At 40.7% G+C, this 18,900-nt stretch overlaps 1 protein-coding gene across 2 annotated transcripts in view; it reads left to right on the top strand.

Annotated features, from left to right (window-relative positions):
• The window catches only part of TMEM143 (transmembrane protein 143), a 111,722-nt gene that overhangs the window by 18,802 nt on the left and 74,020 nt on the right, over positions 1–18,900 (top strand). The window contains exon 3 of one of the 2 annotated variants that reach the window (XM_073602752.1): positions 18,321–18,428. The exons of the other annotated variant lie outside the window; for it this stretch is intronic. Coding sequence (XP_073458853.1) covers positions 18,321–18,428 — 108 coding nt within the window. The remainder of the gene's footprint in view (positions 1–18,320; positions 18,429–18,900) is intronic. 2 annotated transcript variants of the gene reach the window in all.

Genomic DNA, 18,900 nt, shown 5'->3' with positions numbered 1-18,900 from the left:
TGGGAAAAGAAAAAACACATACACCCCTCCCTGCTGCAGCTGTCCCCCGCCGACTCTAAGCACAAGAACTGAGCGATTACAAAGCTGCTGATCGCTCGGTTCTCGATCAGCCTGAAGCAGAGCGCGGTGACTGTTGGTCACTGGCTGTCCGCTTTGCTCCTCCAGCGCTTAATGGAGTGCCGGGCTGGAGAGGGGACAAGAGCAGCTGGCTCAGGGTCTCAGTGGCATGCTATGAAGCTGAGCCAGCTGCTGATCATGGATCTGAGTGGATCCTGTCATTATTGTTGGGAACTTTTCAGAGTCTTGGAGCGGCTCTGTGTTGTCAGCCTACAGCGGATTTTAGCTCGCTGTCAGCTGATTCTGGGTAACGAGAGCAGAAGTGCACTCCTGTGACCCAGAAAAGAAGTATGGCCAAAAAAGATTTGGCCATAGTTCTCTTTTAAACTAAAATTGTACAATTTAGCAGCAGGTAGCTGATGGCCTAAGAATTATTAAAATGCGCATGTGCGGCAGCCTGAGGTGAAGGTAATGTTACCTTAGAGCTCCGCTCCTTGGGAGTTTTCATCGGAGGACTACAGGTCCCAGTGAATCAGCAAATATTCCAAAACTGCAGAAAATCCTACCTAATACTGTCAGCTTCACTGCCAATGGTCTTGAGAGCTCCTAAAATGAAAATTAAAGCAGGAAAAACGAAGGAAACGGCACACAGGCTGGCGGCTGGAATGGCGGCGGCTTCCTCTTCCCCACAGCACAGCGGTAAATACACTGGAAAATCTTTACCTCACAGTCAGCACAGCGGTAAATACACTGGAAAATCTTTACCTCACAGTCAACACAGCGGTGAATACACTGGAAAATCTTTACCTCACAGTCAACACAGCGGTGAATACACTGGAAAATCTTTACCTCACAGTCAGCACAGCGGTGAATACACTGAAAAATCTTTACCTCACAGTCAGAAGACACAGGCTGCTAACGGTGAGTCTGAGTCTGAAAATGAATACTGTGAATTACAAGCTGCTACACAGTCTGACATCTTCAAAAAAATTGAATGTATGCTTCAGAAAGCCCTCAAACAGACTTCTGATCATATAACTGACAAACTGACTAAAGAAATTAGAGAACTAGGTCAGAGTACAGCTGACTTAGAACTGAGGGTTAATGAAATTGATAATTTTACACAGAACTACATGTCTGAGATGAAGGTACTAAAAGAGGAAAACCTTACATTACAAAATCGTTTAGAGGACCAAGAGAACAGAGATCGTCGATCGAAACTGCAAATCAGGGGAATCCCTGAATCTGTTCTAGACCTGCAGGCTAATATCACGGCGCTCTTTCAAGAATTATTACCTGGAACCCCTATTGACAGGTTCGAAATGGATAGAGTGCATAGAGCGTTAGCCCCACGCAAAATAAATGGTCCCCCGAGGAATATTATAGCTAAATTGCACTTTTACAGAACCAAAGAACAGATACCAACAGCTGCCAGAGGGAGAGAATCTCTTAGCTTCCAGGGCAATACCTATCAACTCTTCACAGAATTGTCCCCACTAACGGTTGCAAAAAGACGTGCACTTAAACCTCAACTCCAAGTACTCCAGAGAAATCAAATTTCCTATCAATGGGGATTTCCTTTTTGTCTCAGATTTACTCATTTGGAAACAAAATATGTTTGTCGCTCTTCAGAGGACTTGAAGTCAGCCCTATTTGATATGGGCCTAGCCGAAGCAATCTTACCAAATGACCAGTCTCATAGGCGCTCAGCTTTTCGTTCTACACAGCAAAACAAAGACCCAAAACCCAGCTATTCCACATCTTCCCATCAAAATCTTAACAAGCGAGGTCGATATGAACATTCACCACCAAACAATGAGGATTCAATGGACTTACAATCTAAGCCAGACTAGTTATTTGTCCTTGCTACTTTTTTCCAGCACAGTATGCTGACAGAGTTAATTAACTGGCCATATTCATGACTAAAATGAGTTATGGCTACATACTACTGTTATGTTACAAAAACATTTTTTTTTATATATTAACTTTTTTCTGTTTTTTTTTCCTCAAGTTTTTGAACTTTATTTTTTCTTTTTTTGTAACAATTTAAGCAAATTTTTTCCATGATAGTAATGGAATAGTTCCTGTGGTCCTCCGATGTTATACATCCCTTAGGAATTTCTTGTTGCCCTTTATTCCACCTAAGGACTCCTACCATTGTTATGGGGGTCTCTATTGGTGGTCCCGGACCCTCTCAGAGAGTTCTAAAAACTCTCCTGAGATGCTCCTACATCCTATTATTTAGCCTTTATATACTGCTAAATTGTCTTCATATTGGGTTTGTTCGATTCTCCTCTCCTTTTTTCTTTTTCTATTCTATTGCTTCTTTCTTTAATCTTTGCTATTCCCTCCTGACTCTCGGGTTGGTGATCCTGGCTCTCGGTGAGTACTCTGCTTGTTATGCTATAATATTCGCATTCGTTGTTTTATGGCTCCTATAAATATCTTGTCATTAAATGTACAGGGGTTTAATACTCCACATAAGCGAACCAAGGCTTTACGCTCTTTTGCTATGAAAAAAGCTAATATTATATGTTTGCAGGAAACGCATTTTACTGACAAAGTTTATCCCAAATTTCTTTCATCATTGTCACGGAACGCCCCACACTCCGCTTGAGTGCTTCCGTCATATACCGATTCCTAAGTTCTGGAACACGAGTCCAATGGATCTGGCTATAGGAACCCCAAGAACTAGACAACACCAGTCTTGGAGTACATCAGAACTACTCTTTATTTGAGATCTCCCACACATTTATACACCAGGATGACTCAAAGCTAACCTAATTAACATGAGCTCCAATAGGAGTCGTCCCGTCTCCTACATTGTATAGAGGACAATGTGATCAGCTCATTCAATTTACACACATTACCATAAACATCAACACAGGGTTAATTAGAACAAACAACAATGATTTGAATACCCTTAGAACCTAGACTAAACTTATTTACATTAAACCCATTATAGCTGACATCAGACAGGTGAGTGGAGTTGATGAAATTAGCATCTCCTCACAGTATGTGTCCCAACAGTATAATTCAGTCTTATCATTCCAATATGGCATATAACAGATTCCAGAGTCTGTGTGTTTTGGGGGGACATGGAGCTGAATCCAACGTAACACCAACCCCAGGGTCCCCAGGCATACAGCTCACAGAGAGCACCATTCCCCCAAATGCTAGGGCCCATAATCAAAAGGCAACAGGCTTGCATACAATCCTCTCCAACAGCCTCTGTCCCGGCCAGGTCCATCACATTTCTCCCCTTTCGGCAGGAGACTAACACAGGAGGAGACCCCAGACGGGTTGACTCCGAAGTTAGTCCATAGTTCCAGTCCTCTACTGCCTGTACCCACACAGTACCCCAAACAAATTGTTCCAAACAGAGTATTACTCACCCAGCCAACCTCTGCCTCTCTCAGAGAACATATCTGCCGCTGGGGAGAGGCCTGGACTGGCTCTTCTCCCTGGAATCCTTTCTGCCGCTGGAGAGAAGACAGGGTGTCTGGGCTCACTCTGTCATGCTGTTGGGGATCGGGGCCCACTGCCCAGCATCCCTGGGGTATACAGGTGGAGACTGAAGTCCCATCCACCTTCACAGGAAATCCATCCTCTGTTAGTTGAGGGCAGAGTATAGCAGTCCTCGGCCCTGTTGCCAGCCCTTCTGCTGGAAACCCCACACCATCTGTTCCGGCTAACTGTTGGAGAGGGAGGCCGACTGCCCCGCCTCCCTGGAACTCTGTAGTTGTTGCCGGTGCTGGGCAGAGGTTGGTAGCACTCTGCCCTGTTGCCAGCACTTCTGCTGGGGACTCCGCATCCTCTGCTCCGGCTAACTGTTGGGGCAGGAGGCTGGCTTCCTCCACTCCCAAACTGTGTAGCTGCCATTGGGGAGGTGAGCCGGCTGCTTCCTTTTCCATTCCCTCATCTGGCTGCTGGGACGACATGTCGATGGTACTGTCTCCCAGGTACACGGATCTTTGCTGGGGAGGAAAGCCCACTTCCTCCACCCTGGCCAACTGTTGGGGAGGGACAACACACACCTCCTCTCCCTTCTCCCCCTGTATCTGCTGCTGGGAAGTGATTGCCATCTTCTCAGCCTGAGCCTCCACAATTGCTGCAGGTGTGGGGCAGAGGTCTTGGACCCTCTGTCCGGTTGCCAGCACTTCTGCTGGGGGTTTGCCAGGTGGTTCCTCCTCTACAGAAATGTCTATTAAATCCCCAGTCTCTGGAATTGGTAAAAGTGTGGGACAGAGGTCTTGGACCCTCTGTTCAGTTACCAGATCTTCAGCTGGAGAAGTTTGTTTTAACTCCATAGATGCTGCTGGCAGAAAATCACATGTCCCTGTCAGTGTTGTGGGAGAAAGGCCGACTACCTCTTCTCTCAGGAAGGCTGAAGCCACTGTTGGTGCTGGGCAGAACACAGTGAACTTTGGCCCTGATAACAGCTCTTCTGCTGGAGGCTCATCAGGTTGTTCTTCCTCAGCAGAAAAGTCTATCAAATCCCATGTCTCTGCAACTGATGTCTGGGGATAGAGGTTCACCATCTCCTGTCCATGGAACCCAGAAGATGCTATCATTTCTGGGCAGAGATTAGCAGAGCTCTGCCCTGTTGTCAGCACTTCATGTTTGGGGACGGCAATCTCCGGATTTTCCACTGCCGATTCTCTGGCATGCTGCTGAACTTGTTCTAGCAGTTTCCTGTATGCCCTTTCCAGATGCTGTTCCTTCCTTAGCAAATGGTCCAGATCAGGTTTGAGCTCTGAAACCCCTGCAAGACCGAGCATAGACTCTCTATAGTCTCTCAGGTCCTCAAGGTCAGGTTCCCCTTCATCGCCAAACATAAAAAGATCTGTAAGGCTCTCCCACAGCAATCCAGGGCCGCCAAAGTCATATCCCTCCGGAGAGCATTCTGTTGTCTCCCCTAAATATCCCTCCTCTGCGTGCCATTGCAGAGCCCGATAACGATTGTCCAGCTCTATCTCCTGCTGGACCAACCTGTCCAACTCAGTCACCCATTGCTCCTGGGGCTGCTCTCCCAGGAATGCCATCCGCAATGCCCGTTGGTCACTGGCCCGTTGCTCTTGGGTTGGAAAGCACTTGCCCTGTTTTATACCAGCGAGACGGAGGGCTGCAATCCAGAGCTCCACCCGAATTTGCTGCCTAAGCTCCAGGTATTCATCCTCAGACACAGTCCTGGTGTATGTTGAAAGGATGATCCGCAGCAGCCCCGGGAATTCTGATGCCAGGTCCATATCTCCGCTGGGGTGACTGAAGTCTGCTATGCTGATCTTGGATCCAGTTGGAGGTTTGGATGTCCCAGACTTCAGGAAGCTTTCCCGCTGCTTGCCACCAATGTCACGGAACGTCCCACACTCCGCTTGAGTGCTTCCGTCATATACCGCTTCCTAAGTTCTGGAACATGAGTCCAATGGATCTGGCTATAGGAACCCCAAGAACTAGACAACACCAGTCTTGGAGTACATCAGAACTACTCTTTATTTGAGATCTCCCACACATTTATACACCAGGATGACTCAAAGCTAACCTAATTAACATGAGCTCCAATAGGAGTCGTCCCGTCTCCTACATTGTATAGAGGACAATGTGATCAGCTCATTCAATTTACACACATTACCATAAACATCAACACAGGGTTAATTAGAACAAACAACAATGAGTTGAATACCCTTAGAACCTAGACTAAACTTATTTACATTAAACCCATTATAGCTGACATCAGACAGGTGAGTGGAGTTGATGAAATTAGTATCTCCTCACAGTATGTGTCCCAACAGTATAATTCAGTCTTATCATTCCAATATGGCATATAACGGGTTCCAGAGTCTGTGTGTTTTGGGGGGACATGGAGCTGAATCCAACGTAACACCAACCCCAGGGTCCCCAGGCATACAGCTCACAGAGAGCACCATTCCCCCAAATGCTAGGGCCCATAATCAAAAGGCAACAGGCTTGCATACAATCCTCTCCAACAGCCTCTGTCCCGGCCAGGTCCATCACAATCATCATATCCACAATTCTATACTGCTTCAGCTACGGTTAAACAGCGCGGAACTCTCATTGTTTTTCACCGTTCCACTCCGTTTAACCTTGTATCCAAAATAACAGACCCTGAAGGACGATATGTTCTCCTAACAGGATTTATTTCTGATAATCCTATTACTATTGTGTCTTATTATGCCCATAACAAAAGCCCAACTGCTTTCTTATCCCACCTTTTTCAACTTATAGAAGTACATAAGTTTGGTACTGTTGTTATTTGTGGGGATTCTAATGCTACTATTTTCCCGTTCTTAGATAAATCTCCCCCTGGACCTACCACAAACTCAATAAACCTAACTTTTCAACATTTACTCACCACTCATAGCCTGGTAGATACTTGGCGAGAGATGAACCCTATTAGTAGGCGCTTCACTCATTATTCTTATCCGCATAACTCTTTTTCACGAATAGATCATATTCTAATCCCGTCAAGTATGCTACCAGAAATCATATCATCCAAAATCATTCCTTTTCCATGGACAGACCACTGCGCAGTATTCATTACCATTGCTTCCACAATTCCTAGATCACACGATACCACTTGGTGTATAAACGATTCAATTCTGACCCACCCTTCTCATCGTGTTGAGATTGAAAAAGCACTTTCTGATTACCTAAAATCCAATGATACAGACGATGTCTCTGCTATTACATTATGGGAGGCGCACAAGGTAGTCATTAGGGGTAGACTGATACAACAAGCAACTAACCTTAAAAGAGAACGCAAACTGTTGTTTGCAAAACTTGAATCTACCTTTAATGACTGTCATCAAACTTTTCAAACCTCCCCGAATGCTACCAACAGTACCAAACTAGAAAAAGCCCACCTGGATCTAGATCTTTTTCTTACTGATACCGCAGATAAACTTATAAGTAAACGCCAGCATGTTCAATATCGCAGGGCAAATAAACCTGATACACCTATGGCCAGAATGTTAAAAAATTTACAACATATACATACGCCTATCAGATTGAAAGTATCCCGGGAATCTTACACTAGTAACCCAGTGAAAATACTTGAAATTTTTCGCTCTAAGTTATCTAAACTATATTCTTCTGCCTCAAATTTTGATAAAACTAAAGCAGACACATTGTTCTCCAATATCACGCTTCCTAACCTTGATCAACAACAGAAACATCTTCTTGAATGTCCAATTACAGATACTGAAGTGCTTAACGCAATAAAATCTTTAAAATTGCGTAAAAGACCAGGCCCAGATGGATTTTCGGCAACATATTATAGACAATTTGCATCAATCTTAACACCTGTCTTAACTAAAGCCTTCAATTCGATCCTTAAAGGTAACTCATTTAGAACAGAGACTCTCACCTCTATAATAGCAATGATCCCCAAACCACATTCTGACTCCACCTCCTGGACTAATTATCGTCCTATATCCCTCCTAAATCTCGATATAAAATTAATTGCTAACATTTTGGCCACTAGACTGAATAATATTATTGGCCTACTAATCCATAAAGACCAAACAGGCTTTATGCCTAAACGCCAAGCTGGAGATAATATCAGGAGAGCACTCTTACTTATTAATGCGGCTAAAACTAGATGAATCCCAGCTTGCCTTGTATCCTTAGACATAAGGAAAGCATTCAATTCGGTTACGTGGCCTTATATGGAATATGTCCTTGGTAAATGGGGATTTGGAAACAATTTTTTAACCTGGGTCTCATCCTTATACAATAATCCTAGAGCATATATCAAATATGCAGGCTATAAGTCAACAATGATTGATATCAAAAGAGGCACTAGACAAGGATGCCCTCTTTCCCCTCTACTTTTTGCCCTAATAATAGAACCCCTGGCACACCTTATTAGAACCAATCCTGACATTAAAGGTATCGAACTAGGTGGTTATCACCATAAACTGTCTCTTTGCGGATGACATTCTCATATTTTTGTCTCATTCCCATATATCCACCCCTAATCTACTAAAAACACTAGATAATTTTGCCCAAATATCAGGACTACATGTTAATCCAACAAAATCAAATGCATTAAATATTTCCTTATCTCAATTAGAACTTCGGCAGGCACAAACTTCCTTACCCTTTACTTGGGTTCCAAAGCAGCTTCCATACCTAGGAATAAAACTCACAATCTCTCTTAAAGACCTTTTTGCGACAAATTACTTACCCCTCCTTAAACAAACTTCCGGCTTCCTGAAACAATGGGCTCTTCTATCATTGTCATGGTTGGGAAGGATTAATGCGGTAAAGATGTCAATCCTGCCGAAATTCTTATATTTATTTAGGGTACTCCCTATTTCTTTACCATCTTACTTTCTTAGACTTACTCAACGTAGAGTTATGTCCTTCATTTGGGGTACCATCAAACCTCGTATACCTAAATCTACGCTTTACCTTAATAAATTGAGTGGTGGTTTGGGATTGCCCAACTTTTCCTCCTATTTCTACGCCGCACAGCTAGCACTTATACCCAAGTATCATACTTCTGTAGAAGCTCCCCTATGGGTAGCTATTGAATCAGTGGAAAGTGACCCTATCTCAGTGGCTAATATGTTTTGGCTCTGTCCTGCTGATAGAATACATCTTTCTAATCCTATCACGAAACAGACCCTAGCAGTATGGGATAAATGTAAATGTGCACATAATCTTCAATCAACACATAATCCCTTGCTTTCATTTCTTAATAATCCAGCCTTTTATCCTGCCTGGAAATTCCCAAAATCATTCTCTGCATGGACCTCTACGAACCTGACTCGTTTATACAATCTTTCCTCGACTAAAGCTATTTATACATTTCCTGTACTATGTGAAACCTTTGGGTTACCTAAAACTGAAATATTTCGATATTTACAAATTAAAAATTTTTATGAACCACTTCTTAGTACAGGCTCAACTCTTAATCAAATGACTCAATTTGAGCGGATTTGTATAAGTGATCCACACATTAGAGGACTTATCTCAATATTATATTTCCAACTTAATATGATATCTAGTGAGTTTCTACCCTCATACACAACTAAATGGGCACAAGATATGAATCGAGTGTTTAATAAACAAGATTGGTCGAATATATGGTCAGCCACCAAAACTTCCTCTCCAAATTGTTTTGCTGTAGAAACTAATTACAAGGTTCTAGCACGCTGGTACCTTGTACCAGCTAGAATAGCTAAATTTGTCCCCACATATTCACCTAATTGCTTTAGAGGATGTGACACAGCAGGAACACATTTTCGCATATGGTGGCAATGCCCCGTAGTTGAAGAATTCTGGAAGAATATATTTCTTATGGCTTCTAAAGCCCTGGAAATCACGATTCCTCCAGATCCTGCAACGGCACTCCTAAACCTTAAACCCACAATACTCACCCATACTCAATTCCAATTGTTTATCCAACTTAGTACTGCAGCTAAACAAGCGATTGCCAAGGCGTGGAAGTCCCAAAATCTAATACTTGCTGAAGCTAAACACAGAATGAACAGAGCACTTTTCTACGCCAAGATGACAGCTATTGAAGAAAATAAAATAAATACATTTCGCAAAATTTGGCAACCATGGGTTAAAAACTACCTCCCTACAGATTTTGACCAATCTCTGTTGTTACCACACTAAGATATATATCATATTATTACTGAAATATATATTATATTTGTATACCTAATGAGAGCTGGATCATCATCCCGGGAAACTATCCTTCTTTTTTTTTTTTTTTTTTTTCTCTTCTTTCCTTCTTTCCATTTTTATCTCTCCTCCCTCTCCTTTTCTTTTATTATTTCCTAAAATATTCCTGTGGATACTTAGTCTAATAACTTGATTTATTTCTCTAATCTTACATCTAGAATCCCAACTAATGTATAGTAAATATGGTTGTAAGATATCTCTAAAATTACTTTATTTTATTAACTTATTTATTTATCTTTTTTATCATACTGCAAAGATCTTCTGACGATTGATATGTATCCATGTATTGTATTATTTTATTTCTTCTTCTGTGAAAACTCAATAAATATATTTAACAAGAAAAAAAAAAAAAAAAAATTATTAAAATGACCCTATTTCTTGTAGGAGATTTGTGAACTAGCAACTCCCTGAAAAATGATGTTGAATACTTACCTTTGTGGTGGGCGGTGAGCCCATTTTTTGCTTTCTGACAGAGCTGCTATATATGTATAGGTATCCCTTGTCTCTTTGTTGTCAAAAAGTGTGTTCCCTTCTGTGCACTTTGGTTACTCCAACTGGCCGCTATGCCACTACAGGACACAATAGTGATATAGCAGCTGGTGGTTGAAACCACAGCACAAAGGGGAGAAACACACTATAACATGCACCGAGGTGTTGGAGAGCCATGGGGCTTGCAGATTGCTAGATGCCAAACAATGGAGTGCCAGAGCTAATCACAACAAAACAAACTGAATTGATTTCATTCAGTAAAATGCTTGGTTATAGCAATGCAATTCACTGCTATAAGCAGTTGTGTAAAAAAATAAAAATCCTGATCACTTCTCCAGAGTAGTACAATGTTACTATGGTAACAATATATTGCTCTGGTCACAGTGTGTTTAACCACTTGCCGACCGGGCCATAGCCGAAAGACGGCTACAGCATGGTTGGCTTATTCTGGGAGGACGTCCATGAGCGTCCTCCCAGAATCTTGCTCCCGCACGCCCCCTGGGGCGCGCTCCCGGAAAAATCCTTGACCGCCGGGGGATCACGGTAAATGGCCGCTGGTAGCCGCCATTTACCACGTGATCACTCCGTCAAATGACAGAGCGATCACTTATAAACAAACCGCCGGTTCCTCCCTCCCCTCTATGTACCAATCTGTACAGTGCGAGGGGAGTGGGGGGAGATCGTTTGCAGCAGCGCTGTGGGATGGATCTGTAGTGCCCACAGCGCTGCTCAGTGCCCATACTCTGCCCATACTCTGCAGTACTCTGCTCATACTCTGCAGTACTCTGCCCATACTCTGCAGTACTCTGCCCATACTCTGCCAATACTCTGCATTACTCCCCAATACTCTGCCAATACTCGCCAGTACTCTGCAATAAATTTTAACAGAAACATTTTTTTTTTTTTTTTTAACCGAATAATTTTCAGTCTTTTTTTATTTATAGCGCAAAAAATAAAAAACCCAGTGGTGATTAAATACCACCAAAATAAAGCTCTATTTGTGTGAAGAAAAGGACAAACATTTCATATAGGTACAGTGTTGCATGACTAATTGTCATTCAAAGTGTGAGAGCACTGAAAGCTGAAAATTGGTCTGGTTAGGAAGGGGATTTAAGTGCCCAGTGGTCAGGTGGTTAAAAAAAATCGTAAAAAAAAGTAAACAAGTTTTTTTTTTTTTTTTCGTACTGTCACCAGTCATTGTCCCTGATCATTGCCACATCAGTTATATGATAACGGGGTATTGCATTGGTGACAGTATGTAAAAAAAAATAAATTGTGAACATTTTTATTTTTTTATTTTTATAATTTTCAAAAAATGATGACAAAAAATTATAACTTCAAAAAACATGCCATGCCTCTTACTTAATACCTTGGACTGTCTGCTTTCCAAAAATGGGTCATTTGGGGGGGTATTTGTACTGTCCTGACATTTTTGGGCCTCAAGAAATGAGATAGGCCATCAGTACATCAGGATTGATACATTTTCAGATATATACCATAGTTTGTGAACTCTATAACTTTCCTAACGACTAAATAATATACACTGATTTGGGTTATTTTCACCAAAGAAATGTAGCGGAATACATTTTGGTCTAAATTTATGAAGAAAAATTATTTATTGCAAAATTTTATAACAGAAACAAAGAAAAACTGTGGTTTTTTTTTTTCCAAAATTTTCAGTGTTTTTTTGTTTAGCAAAAAAAACCCCAAAAAACACTGGAGATTAAATGCCACCAAAAGAAAGCTCTGTTTTATGTGTTATATGTTTTTATGTGAGCAAAATGATAAAAAGTTAGTTTGGGTGTTGTATGACCGCACAATTGTCTTTCAAAGTGTGACAGCGCTGAAAGCTGAAAATTGGCCTGGGCAGGAAGGGGATAAAAGTGTCCAGTATTGAAGTGGTTGAAAACCTTTTTTAGGGTTGTACAGAGCATAAATTAGAACTATACACAGGTTTAAAAAAGGATAAGTGCCACAGTATATGTACAGCATGTGGAGATTGAGAAAGGATGAAAACAGTTTTTTTCACAGAGTATGGATGTACAGAGCAAGGTGACATACCCAGCTGTGGATAAGCACCATACAACCAAATTTTTTTCCCCCATTTGTTCATAAGAGATCTGTATGGCAGGAAATCCAATAATGGGTAAGTATCTATAGTTGATGTAAGCAGAGAGGTTCCCATTATGAAGATAAGAAAAACCTGGTTTTCTTTCTTGTTTTGTGAGAAAAGAACCAAGTCTTCCATTTTGCTGATATGCTCAACCTTAGGTATTCACATGGAAATTAAAGCGGACGGCGGTTAGAGTCCTTCTATTTTAAAGGAATACAGGCTGTAGCTCTTTATTTGTCTTTTTGCCTTTTATATAGTAACCCATAAAAACCAAGCTCTAGCTGGCTCAAAAAAATAGTATAACATTTAATATAGATACAGTTTTGCATGAACAAGTAATTGTTGGTCAAATTATCACATCACTGAAAATGGAAAGCATGCAAGTACTAAGGCAGTTAATGTCTGAACAAAGATGCTTCTGTCCTTTTGAGGCGAGAGACAGATGAATGTGTTATCAGTTGGAGTTCTGTGGGAGGTAAATAAACACACACTATTTAGCATATTTACGCTTAACATGAAAAGTATATCTTATGCTAAGTTACATTTATTTCTATTGGGTATGACATGTATTAACCACTAAGCGCAAATCGCCCTCATTGTATGTTGGTACTTTGATGCTAAATACTGTTGTTATGGCAGCAGCTAGCTGCCATATCCTCGGTATTTTCAACAGCGGCGAGCTGCTGGATTTCAGGTAAAAGTGGTCTCTGCAGCGGATTCGCCACAAGATCACTTTTATCGGGGGCAGGAGAGGCCCCCCCTCCCGCCGCATGTGTGTGTGTGTATATGTATATATATTCTTGGTTATTTCTCAGAGAATATAAATGATTACAAAAACTTTTCTTTCACTCATGGTTAGTGTTTGGCTGAAGCCATTTATTATCAATCAACTGTGTTTACTCTTTTTAAATCATAATCACAACAGAAACTACCCAAATGACCCTGATCAAAAGTTTACATACCCTGGTGATTTTGGCCTGATAACATGCACACAAGTTGACACAAAGGGGTTTGAATGGCAATTAAGGGTACCATCCTCACCTGTGATCTGTTTGCTTGTAATTAGTGTGTGTGTGTATAAAAGGTCACGGGGAAAGCAAAATAATTGTCAAAGGATCTGCGGGAAAAAGTAGTTGAACTGTATAAAACAGGAAAGGGATATAAAAAGATATCCAAGGAATTGAGCATGCCAATCAGCAGTGTTCAAACTCTAATCAAGGAGTGGAAAATGAGGGGTTCTGTTGAAACCAAACCATGGTCAGGTAGACCAACTAAAATTTCAGCCACAACTGCCAGGTAATGCAAAGAAAAGCCCACAAATAACTTCAGGTAAAATACAGGACTCTGAAAACATTTGGTTTGGTTATTTCAAGATGCACAATAAAGAGGCACTTGAGAAAGATGGGCTACATGATCGAGTCGCCAGAAGAAAGCCATTACTACGCAAATACCACAAAGTATCCAGCTTACAATACGCGAAACGGCACAGAGACAAGCCTCAAACCTTCTGGCACAGTCATTTGGCGTGATGAGACCAAAATTGAGATTTTTGGCCACAACCATAAACGCTACATTTGGAGAGGAGTCAACAAGGCCTATGATGTAACGTACACCATTCCTACTGTGAAACACTGAGGTGAATCGCTGATGTTTTGGGGATGTGTAAGCTACAAAGGCACAGGAAATGTGGTCAAAATTGTTGGCAAGATGAATGCAGTATGTTATCAAAAAATACTGGAGGAAAATTTGCATTCATCAGCCAGGAAACTGCGCATGGGATGTACTTGGACATTCCAACATGACAATGGTCCAAAACACAAGGCCAAGTCAACATGTCATTGGCTACAGCAGAATAAAGTGAAGGTTCTGTAGTGGCCATCTCAGTCTCCTGACCTTAATATCATTGAGCCACTTTGGGGAGATCTCAAACATGCAGTTCATGCAAGACAGCCCAAGAATTTACAGAAACTGGAGGCTTTTTGCCAAGAGGAATGGGCAGCTTTACCATCTGAGAAAATAAAGAGCCTCATCCACAATTACCACAAAAGACTTTAAGCTGTCATTGATGTTAAAGGGGGCAATACACGGTATTAAGAACCATGATAATGCTAGAACTATGATAATACTACGGTATTAAGAGGTATAATAACACAAAAACGTTTCTTTCACTCATGGTTAGCGTTTGGCTGAAGCCATTTATTATCAATCAACTGTGTTTACTCTTTTTAAATCATAATGACAATTATTTTGTTTCTGTCAGTAAATTTTGTAACTAAGTAGAAATTTTTTTTTTTCAAAATGTTGTTTTTTTTTTGTTTTTGTTTTTAGTAAAAAATAAAAAACCCAGCAGTGATTAAATACCACCAAAAAAAAAAAGCTATATTTGTGTGAAGAAAATGATAAAAAATGTGTTTGGGTACAGTGTAGCATGACCACACAATTGCCATTCAAAGTGCGACAGCGCTTAAAGCTGAAAAATGGCCTGGGTAGGAAGGGAATGTTAGTGCCCGGTAGGCAAGTGGTTAAAGATTTACTACATTGTAAGTGAGATATTCTTATTGTGTTTAAAGTGGTGTTCCGGCCGAAATTATACTTTTTAAATAAAAATACCCCTATAATACACAAGCTTAATGTATTCTAGTAAAGTTAGTCTGTAAACTAAGGTCTGTTTTGTTAGTTTATAGCAGTAGTTTGTTATTTTATAAACTTACAGCAGGCCGTGGCCATCTTAAGCGTGGGCATCTGAAGCCAGACTGTATTTCTTCCTGAATTTCATCCTTGCAGATCTCGCATGCTCAGTGCAGCACAAGCAGTGTAATAGGTTTCAGGTCAGGTTTCCATAGCAACGGCAGTGTCAGAGGAAGTTTACGCCCGTTCCCAGAAGGCATTGCAAACAGGAAATGATGCGATGGGCCACGGCCAGGGAGGAGGAAGTGAAAAATGAATACAGCAGATATACAGTAGGTGCTGAGAAAAAAAATATCCAATTTGTTTACAGTGCACAGTTTAGTGAGGGATGCTGAATAGTTGTAAAAGTGGGTGGAACTCCACTTTAAATAAGTTACCTACTGCACTATGAGGAAAACTCACTTTTCTCCCTGATATATGTAATTGACTATATCCTCGCCCGGTGGGCATACATTGTTCTGGCCTGTTTTTACTGGAGAATACTGTAAATCTCTGTCATACTGCATATTATGACTACCTATGATGGGTGTCATATATGTCCGGTGAGTAGGATGTTTGCCAAGAGCAGTGATGGTGAACCTTGGCACCCCAGATGTTTTGGAACTACATTTCCCATGATGCTCAACTACACTGCAGAGTGCATGAGAATCATGGGAAATGTAGTTCCAAAACATCTGGGGTGCCAAGGTTCGCCATCACTGGCCTAGGGGCTGGTGAAAAAAGGCACCTTGTTTTTTCCACATATGAATTGTTAAGAAGATCTACTTCACTTTCACTTGATTGGAGACATCTGGTGGCGGTGTATGGACATTTTATATTCAACAATCTATTTTTAGCATTTTATTTATGTTGGTTTGCACATTTAATATGAATAGGAGTGTGGTATGAAAATGTATTGTTATTGTTTTCCTTTTTATATTATAGACATTGAGTCTTACTACGGGCTGCTCTTTTTTTCTTATGATCTATTTATATTCATATATATATATTTTTTTTTTTACATATATTTCTTTTGTACATCCATTTTGTACTGATTGAAGGTTTTGCATAAATCTTGTTTTTTACTAATTCAAGACCATGTTGCATAAATTAATACACGGCAATGAAAGCTTTAGAAGCAAAGATATATTTTGGACAGCAAAATCCTAATTAACAAGAATTCAACTACAGGTGAGTGTAATTAGTCATTAAACAGGTGTCAAACAGCCACTTGATTATAAAAGGGCATTACTTAACAAAGAAAACCCCTTCCCATTTCATGCTGTCAGCAGTGGCACCACATGGAAGAGAAATGGCACAAGGCCTGAGAAAGAAAATTATTTCTTTACACAAGGAAGGTGAAGGCTTCAAGAAGATCAGAAAAGCTTTACTTATCAGTCAGAATACTGTAGCAAAAGTGATCCAAAAATTTAGCAAAGATTAAACTGCAACCATCTCACAGAGATGTCCAGGCTGTCCACCAAAGTTAACACCTCGACAGGAGCGTCTTTTGATGAGAAGGGTTGAAGAAAATCGCCATGCAAGTTCACTGCAGTTAGCTAAAGCAGTAGAAAGCTAAATTGGGGTGATTGTTTCCTGTGACACAGTACGGTGTACACTACAGAGGAATGACATGCATGGGTGTTGTCCACGAAGGAATCCTTTCCTAAAGCCCATGCACAAAAAGTCCGCCTAGAATTTTCCAGAGCCCATGCTGAAAAAGAAGACTACTGGGACTCTGGAGTGATGAGACCAAGATAAATGTTTTTGGAACTGATGGCTTCAAAACTGTATGGCTTCAACAAAGGTAAAGAGTACAAAGAAAAATGCATGGTGTCTACAGTGAAACATGGTGGTGGCAGTGTCCTTCTGTGGGGGCTGCATGAGTGCTGCTTGTGTCGGGGATCTGCATTTAATTGATGGTATCATGAATTCACAGATGTATTGCTCTTTACTGAAAGAGAAGCTGCTACGATCACTCCTTGCCCTTGGTCGCCGTGCACTTTTTCTACATGACAAAACGCACATCTAAACGCACATCTAAGGCCACTGTTGTATTTCAGAAGAAGAACAGGGTGAAAGTGATTAAGTGGCCACGTACTGTATGTCTCCTGATCTGAACCCAATCAAACACCTGTGAGGAATTCTGAAGAGACAAGTTGAGCATCACTCTCCATCCAGAATCCAGGCTCAAAAAGAGGTCATTGTTGAAGAATGGAAAAAGATATATGTTGCAATGTCACCAGCTTGTTCATTCCATGCCTACAAAACTTGGTGCTGTCCTTAAAAACCATGGAGGTCATACAAAATACTAAATGTACTAGTTTTTGTTGCGGGTGTATTCATTTTTGTATCAACTAATTTGAGTAAAATTGAAGATTTTGTAATGTTAAGTTTTATATTATTAACCTTACTTTCATGCAATGAGCTAAACAAATGTTTAGTTTTGTCAAAATTTTGGAAATTGTTCCTGTGTTCTTTGAGATATCGATTAAAATCTTACTCTTCAAAGGGGGTGTACTCATTTATGCTGAGCACTGTAAATAGAGCTGTTTCCTCAGAACTATCAATCAGATTCAAACCATCATGGCAGCAGGTGTGAATATGATTGGTGAGATTATGGAAGTAATCCATTGTTAGTACTGACCCTCTGATATATGAGACTCCTAGATCGCTGATGAAAATACTTGCTAGCACCACAAGTTGACTGTCCTAAACAAGTAGTTACAGTTCAAAAATGCTGCTCTTTTTGAGTACACCACAAGGTGACTGTCCTCAGCAAAGAGCCATCACAAGTGTCCACATCTCAAGAATGCTGCTTTAATAGAATACCCCACAAGGTGACTATCCTAAACACAAAGCCATCACAAATGGCTACATCTCAAGAATTTTGCTATTATAGAATACAGTGTTTTAGCTCAGTAGGTGATTATAGAACACAGTTGCAGAAATCCTGTTCTTTGTTCATTCCCCCCCTCACCTCTTTAGCATCACATAGTCCTCTTTTTCCTTCACTCTCCTGCCAAGAACGAGGAAAAGGAAAGCATTACCACAGATCCAATGAAACTGAATTAATATTTTTATTTTGTTTTACTTTATGTAGTCAAAACTGGGCTTGTACAAGATTTTATCTTATTTCTCTCAGACCCTTTTTACATATATAGTTTTATTTGTATTGATATCTTGTTTTATCCTATATATCATATTTATATTTGTACTTTTTATGTTGAGTTATTTTTTACTAACTAGGATGCAACACTTTAATACTTTTCAGGAATTCCACTCCTCTAGTGAGTTTGATAAGCAGACGTTTCTTTCCTTTGTCAAGCAGTTAGAAGGGACTCTCCTCCAGCCTTACCATGCAGTACTGGAGGAACTTCAGGTGAATGTTCTCTCTTTTTGGTTTGTTGCTAAAACTTTGAAAAATATATTTACAGGTAAATTTTGTTAAACTTCTACCATTTTTTCCATAAGCCCTGTAACCTGGGGGACAGGTAGTAGGTACAAAAGCTCCCTGGGATGAGCAGTCTTTCAGGCACAGATACCAAATCCAGTGAAATAGTGACAAACAGTGCAGTGTTTATTTGTGATATATACAAGTCTATATACAGGTGCTGTACAGTGTTCCAAAAAACAAATAGGAACAAAAATAGCCAAAACAAAACCTAGCCGTGTCTCGGCACTAACTAAACAATATTTACAGATCCTAACTACCAGGCTGAGCAAGCCTACAGCTTGTCAGCTTCCACATACCTTTTTGCTCTCCTACACAGAAGTTGTCTGAGTATCCCAGGCCAAGAGCAAAGGCTGTCTGCTCAGGTGAGCTTAAATTAGCCTGGGGGAGAGGACCAAGA

This window comes from Aquarana catesbeiana, linkage group LG10, assembly GCF_042186555.1.
Source record: "Aquarana catesbeiana isolate 2022-GZ linkage group LG10, ASM4218655v1, whole genome shotgun sequence".
NCBI lineage: Eukaryota > Metazoa > Chordata > Amphibia > Anura > Ranidae > Aquarana > Aquarana catesbeiana.
This window is presented reverse-complemented; position numbering and strand designations above follow the sequence as displayed.